The 7,500-nt window shown below is 40.9% G+C and overlaps 1 protein-coding gene across 2 annotated transcripts in view; it reads left to right on the top strand.

Annotated features, from left to right (window-relative positions):
* Positions 1 to 6,664, top strand: part of LOC122255757 (uncharacterized) — a gene marked incomplete at its 3' end in the record, with an annotated part of 118,763 nt that extends 112,099 nt beyond the window's left edge. For both annotated transcript variants that reach the window (XM_086535062.1, XM_086535061.1), the window contains 1 exon segment: positions 4,835 to 6,664. In XM_086535062.1, the coding sequence (XP_086391188.1) occupies positions 4,835 to 5,110 (276 nt within the window).
* Positions 6,665 to 7,500: the final 836 nt, after the last annotated feature.

The raw sequence follows: 7,500 nt of genomic DNA, 5'->3' as shown, positions 1-7,500 counted from the left end.
GGATGTTCTGCCAATCCTATCTCTCACTCTTCCCTATTCAGCAAGACTCTCTCTCTCTCTCTCTCTCTCTCTCTCTCTCTCTCTCTCTCTCTCTCTCTCTCTCTCTCTCTCTCTCTCTCTCTCATTCTCTCTCATCCACCTCAACAAACTCTTGGAGGCTGAACAGACTTCTCCCATTAGACACCTCAATGGCTTCTTCGAGACGATACACCTTCTTGTCATTCTGTAAGTACGTTGTCTTGCGAGGGGGAGGGGGGTGGTAGAGGGAGGTGGAGGGGTTATGGGGGGAGGGGGGGGGGGGGGGGGGGGGGGGGGGGGGGAGGGGGGGGGGGGGAGGGGAGGTGGAGGGGTTATGGGGGGAGGGGAGGGGGTAGAGGGAAGTGGGGAGGGAGTAGAGGAAGGTGGGGAGGGGGTAAAAGGAGGTGGGGAGGGGGTAGAGAGAGGTGGGGAGGGGGTAGAGGGAGGTGGGGAGGGGGTAGAAGGAGGTGGAGGGGTTATGGGGGAAAGGGAGGGCGTAGAGGGAGATGAGGAGGGGGTAGAGGAAGGTGGGGAGGGGGTAGAGGAAGGTGGGGGGGTTATGGGAGAAGGGAGGGGGTAGAGGGAGGCGGAGGGGTTATGGGGGAAAGGGAGGGGGAAGGGGGAGGAGGAGATGGGAAGGGAGGGGATAGAGGCAGGTGGAAGGGTTATGGGGGGGGAAGGGAGGAGATAAAGGGAAGTGGAGAGGTTATGGGGGAAAGGGGAAGGAGGAGATGGGAAGGGAGGGGGTAGAGGAAGGTGGAGGAGTTATGGCGGGGAAGGGAGGAGACAAAATGGCCTATGCTCTGATAATGGTTGCCGTGCGATGGTGAACGGGGCGGCAGGGGAGTTCCACTTCGTGTGACGCGTGCGATTATGGGAACATGGTCTCGCTAGGGCGTGGGAGAATCGTATGCGTCTACGGGCCGTAGCACTCTTTCGGGAATTGCCAGTTTACTCGGTCGTTTGCCGTAACATTGTTCCTTTCTGTGTCCCTCCTGCGTCGGCGCTCTTCCTTTCTTTTTACCTGTCGGATTCGCGTGAACATTTTTCCCTGTTCTTTGATCCGGTGCTTCTTCTATTTTCCTTATCACTCTTTGCGGACGTACATATTTACTCGTGCTTATGCGTGTAACAACCTTTGTTTCAGTTTCTTGCTTCTTCTTCTCCCTGTTTCCTCTTCAAACTTTCCTACTTTCTGTGAACTCGGGGCGGTGTTCGGGCGGGCCCGTTCGCCCGGCACTCTCCGTGGGCCCGGCGTTCGGCGTCGCCCAGCAGCGTTCCAGACGTTCCCGGTGCGGCTACGTTCCTCCCGCCTTCGCCTGTTACCGTGCGCCGGCAGGTCTTGTGCTATGTCTCCTTCCGCCCCACCACTCTCATGTCGGCGTGTCCCGGCGCCCTCCGGTTCGTGGCGTTCTCCGTACCCCTCCCACCCGCAGGCGGTCCGGGGCCGAGTCCTCTCCTCCTAGTCCTACAGCCGTGCTACCCCCCCACTCCCCCCTCCCCCTACACTCCCCTGCAGACACTCAGGTGAGCACTACCTCCTTTGTTTGGCTGCCTTAAGCTTCATTTTACGCCTAATTGACATGCCTGTGTTCTCGCCGCCGCCTCCTCCTCCTCTTCCTCCTCCTCTTCCTCCTCTTCCTCCTCCTCTTCTTCCTCTTCCTCCTCCTCCTCCTCTTCCCCCTCCTCCTCCTCTTCCTCCTCCTCCTCCTTCTCTTCCTCCTCCTCCTCCTCCTCTTCCTCCTCTTCCTCCTCCTCCTCTTCCTCCTCCTGCTCCTCCTGCTCCTCCTCCTCCTCCTCCTCCTCCTCCTCCTCCTCCTCCTCCTCTTCCTCCTCCTCCTCCTCCTTTTTCCTCCTCCTCCTCCTCCTTTTTCCTCCTCCTCCTCCTCCTTATTAGAGTTTAGAACGTTATTTATATTATCATATCCGTTTTTCCTGAGCTTTTTCATTTTTATTAACTTTTTCATATGTTATTTAGATTTTTTTATTATTTCACATGCTATTTTAAAGCCCATTTCTGTTTTATTCTACATTTATTTTTAGTGTTAATTTGTCCAGTCTATTTTTGTTTTTATTTACAATTTATGATTTTTTTCGTCTCAACTTTTCATTTTTTTTTCATTCATTTAGTTTGCCTTTTTATAACTTTTTGTATCTTAGAACTAGTTATCATTAATTCCTTGTTTATTTCTTTCACTTACGTTTTATTGTAGTACTTTATTCTATCTTTTTAAATTACATTTCGCGTTTTTTTTTTCTCTCTCTTTTCCTTTGTTATATGCTTTTATTTCTCATTGAGTATTTTATTACCATTTCATAATTTACTCATTCTATTAATCTATCATTTATCAAATCTTATATCTTAATATATTTTCCCTTTGCTTATTTTCTGTCTATTCTAAATTCTATTTATTTCTTATTTATTTATATTCTCTTTCTATATTGTTCTCCCTTCTTCCCTTCGGTTTATCGCTTTGTTTGCTTTATCTCAATAATGTTTATTTTTATCTTTTGCCGATGAATATAAACATTCACGCTCACACTGGATCCATACATGAACTCAAATGGAAATGCACACACACACACACACACACTAATAAACACACACTGATATACAAAACACACACACACGCACGCACAGATACACACACATACACAAACACACTTACACTTACACGCGCACACACACACACACACACTGATACACAAAACACATTCACACACACACACACACACACACACACACACACACACACACACACACACACACACACACACACACACACACACACACACACACACACACACACACACACACACACACACGTGCACACAAATATACAAACGTAAACATAATCATGCACACACACTGCGCATGCTTTGTATCAGTTCATGTTTATGTGCATATAAACATAAACACAACATCTTGCACTCACTGCTTAATATATCATCTTAATCATCTTTGGATTAAGATTTAAGAGGATATTTATTTTAGAGTAATTCTTATGATTTTGGGTCGAATATTATTATATAAGTTTTCGAGAATACGGTAAGATCTCATAATCGTTTTCTGAATTAAGATAAGAATTAAAATTATGGTGAATGTCCCTCTTCTTCTTCTTGTAAGAATTCATTCTCTCTTCCTTTCTTTTTTTTTTCTCTCGCTCTTCCTCCCTTTCTTTCTTTCCCTCTTTCCCTTATTCGCGCTTTTTCATTTTCTCTTCCTTTCTTTCCCTCTCTCTCTCGCCCTCATTCTTTCTCCTTCTTTCTTCCCTCCTTCTCTCTTTTCCTTATTCTCTCCCTCTCTCATTCTCTCTCTTTCTCTCTATTTCTCATTCTCTCTCTCTCTTCCCTATCTTTCTCTCTTCCCTCTCTCCCTCCCTTGTTTCCTTTCTTTCTCTCCATCATTCTTTTCCGTCTCTCTCTCCCTCATTTTCCCACCCTCATTCTCATTCTCCTTCGACGTGCGCCCTTCTCTTGTATCTTTCTCTCTTTCTCTCTTTCTCTCTCTCTCTCTCTCTCTCTCTCTCTCTCTCTCTCTCTCTCTCTATATATATATATATATATATATATATATATATATATATATATATATATATATATATATATATATATATATATATACTATATAACATATATGTATATATATATATATATATATATATATATATATACATATATGTATATAAATGTGTGTATATATATATATATATATATATATATATATATATATATATATATATGTCTAGGTTAGTCTGGTTGATAGATGTTAAAGATAATGAAATAGATGTGAATAAAACTGATAAATTATCTCTCATTCTCCCGCATTACTTTTTTTTCTCTCTCTTTTCATCTTACTTATTTTTATCATGATTTCTCATAGTTCTTTCTCTTTTACTTTCTTTCTCCCTTAATCCCCTTCTCTTTTCTTTTTCTCCCCTCCTCTCCCTTAATATTGTTTCCCTTCTCACTCTCCTCTTTCTTCCCACAATCCCCTTTTTTCCTCTTTCTTTTATCATGGTTATTTTTCTCGTTCTTTCTCTCCTTTTTCCTCCCTTATTCACCCTAATTCTCCTCCCCCTTTCTTTCTTTTCCTCCCTCTCCCTCATCCCATTCCTCTCTCTCTCTCTCTTTTATCATAATTTCTCTTTCTTTTTTTTTCTTCCCTATTCTCCCTCCTCATTTCTTTTTCTTTTCTCCCACTCCCTCATTACCATTGCCTCCCTCACTCTCACTCTTTTCTTTTATCCTTATGCTTTATCTCATTTTATTTCTCCCTCCCCTTTTCCCTCCCCTCTTCCTTCTCCCTGATTACCATTCTCCCTCTCTCTCCTCTTTTCTTTTATCCTTTTAGTTCATCTCATTTTATTTCTTCCTCTCCTTTTCCCTCCCCTCGTCCTTCTCCCTGATAACCATTCTCCCTCTCTCTCCTCTTTTCTTTTATCCTTATAGTACATCTCGTTTTATTTCTCCCTCCCCTTTTCCCTCCCCTCATCCCTCTCCCTCATTACCCTTCTCCCTCTCTCTCCTCTTTTATTTTATCCTTATAGTTCATCTCATTTTATTTCTCCCTCCCATTTTACCTCCCCTTGTCCCTGATAACCATTCTCCCTCTCTCTCACCCTCCTCTTTTATCCTTATCGTTTATCTCATTTTATTTCTCCCTCTCCTTTTCCCTCCCCTCTCACTCCTCTTTTCTTTTATCCTTATAGTTCATCTCATTTTATTTCTCCCTCCCTTTTCCCTCCCCTCGTCCCTCTCCCTGATCACCCTTCTTCCTCTCTCTCACCCTCCTCTTTCTCTCCCTCCCTCCCAGATCCTGCAGGAGGAGCGAGTCGACAAGACAGGTCCCTCGCGAAGACGCTCTAGCCTCGTCATCGTCCGCTCATCGCCCGACTCCCCGACGTCTCAAGAATACATACCACCTACCACCTACATGGTACCGGCGACGAACCACAACAACCTGGCACCCCCACCACCCAACTTCAACCCCGTGCCGAGACATCCTAGTCTGCCACCCCAGCCCACGGCGCGACAGCAGGCCTACCTGGCAGATCGGAGTCGGGACTACCATTGTCATAATAATTTGTAGTTCCACGAGAGGTTTTTTTTTTTCTTTTCTTTTTTTCTTCTTTTGCTTTTGGGATGATTTGGAAGATATTGAAAGGAAAAGAGGAAAGAGATTTTGTGTTTGTGTGTGTGTTTTTTTTTAAGGTTTTGTGGGTGGTTTGTTGACGTTGACGGATTGAAAAGGATGTCAACAAATCGTTTCATTGTTTTGATTTTTTTTCGGTTTCCTCTACTCTTCTTTTATTCTGTTTGCTCCCATTACTTCTCATTTATCTATCTTCTCCTTCTTCTTTTTTTCCCTACATATTTCCCCCTTCTTTATTAAATTCGTTTAACCTCTTCCCTCTCGTGGCGATTTTCCCCAACAAGTGAAACATAATAAGTGACAAGAGATTGAAAAGCCAATCAGCTGATGACGTTGAAAGTGAATCAGCTGATGCTTTGAACAATGAACAGCACACAAACGAAACAAACGAAACAACAAAATGCAAAAGAAAACTAACCAAAAAAACAAACACTAAAAAATGAACGATTTTTTAATCCTTCTTTCTCTTTAAAAAAATGAGGAAGAAATAAAGTTTATAGATAATAGTTTCCAATCCCTTACTGTGAATATGTCTACTGCAGCAACTGCTTTTGGTGATGAACTTTATATATATATATCAACATAAACTTCTCTTTCGTTATCAAAAGAAGTTTGAAAAAGCTGAAAAGGACAAAAAGACAAGGAAAAGCTTCACAAAGACGGTGCAGATTACATACAATTCGCCTTGTGCCTCGAAACAAAAGGTTTATAATCATGCTCACTAATCAAACACATAGAGGTGCTTCGAGTATATATCAATATCAACACGAGAGGTCAGTGCATGCAACAGGAGAGGCTTAATGCATGCAACAGACGAAGCCGACGTCAGAATCATCAGGTGACTGTACCTGAGAATAAATAAAAATCAACAACAACAGCAACAAAAAAAACAACAAGAAAACAAACAAATACAGATCTGATGTTTGTGATCTTAGATAGTGATTTACATATTAGTCCTAAGTGTTTCTGCTGTCTCGCTAAACGCTCTCGCCTTTTTATTTTTATTTTTTTTCTAAATCTCATTTTCGCCTTTTTTGTAAATCGTCGTTCTACGGAAGTCTTTTTGCAGGTGGCTATTTCTCCCAGATAGCCTCAGGGTAAATAATAATAATAATAATAATAATAATAATGAAATGATAGTGATAATGAACTTCTTGACTGAAACATCTCAACTGAAGTGATAGGTTTATTGTCTTCTCTCGCTGAAGACAATACTTTACAATGTGTATTTTGCTCTCTCTTTTTTTTTCTCCATTTTTGGATTCAATTTTCTTTGCACGATTAAGGTAAAGGATCACAACCTACCTGTCACCATTTAGTGCTTAGATTAAGCGTCTTTAGTGATGTTCGCCTTCTATTGAAAGGTATCTAGGAATATTTTATACATCTAGCGATTCATACAAGTTCTTTCTCGAATACTTATCATATCTTTTGAGTGCTGATGATGTATATGTGAATACTTATACACATATGTATAATATATGTATGTATGTATATATGTATATGTATATATATATATATATATATATATATACATATATATTATATATATATATATATATATATATTTATATATATATATATATATATTATATATATATATTAAATAAATATATATATATAAATTTAAAATATATATACGCATATACATGTGTACACAAAAATATCATAATTTCCTTTTAAACCTTTAATTCCAGCATACTTAGAGGAATCCATCTTTTTTTCCTTCCCCCCGAATATTATATAACTCCATATATATATCATTAACAATATCAAGGTTTCGAATCACTCTCACCGGAAGTACTGTGTAGTTGAAGCTGCAATTGCATCGCCCAACCACGTGTCTTACCAATGTTCAAGAAACTAGGTAGTTCTAGAGAAGTTATCTAGGCTGCCCACACTAGCGCTCTTTGGGGCGTCTTCGGAGGAACGGCGAGGCGGACGGTCAGTGAAGGTCAGGAATTTTGGGTTGAGTTTTGGGTTGTCTTTTGGGTTGGGTTTTGGGTTGTTTGGTTAGTTGGTTGGTCGGTTGGTTGATTTTTTTATTTGAGGGATTTTGATTTTTTTCTGATTTTTTTTATGGTTATTGTCTTAAAGTTTTCTTTTCTTTTCTTTTTATCTATTTTCTTTTCTATTTATCTATCTATCTATCTACTTCTTTCTCTCTTCCTCTCTCTCTCAATCCCTCTCTCTCTCTATCTATCTATCTATCTCTTTCTCTCTTAATCTATCTATCTTTCTCTCTCTCTCTCTCTTTCTCTCTATCTATCTTTCTCTCTCTCTCTATCTATCTATCTATTTATCTCTCTCTCTCTCTCTCTCTCTCT

Source organism: Penaeus japonicus, unplaced genomic scaffold (assembly GCF_977035675.1).
Source record: "Penaeus japonicus unplaced genomic scaffold, GWHDUDI00000001_assembly GWHDUDI00000042, whole genome shotgun sequence".
Lineage (NCBI taxonomy): Eukaryota > Metazoa > Arthropoda > Malacostraca > Decapoda > Penaeidae > Penaeus > Penaeus japonicus.
This window is presented reverse-complemented; position numbering and strand designations above follow the sequence as displayed.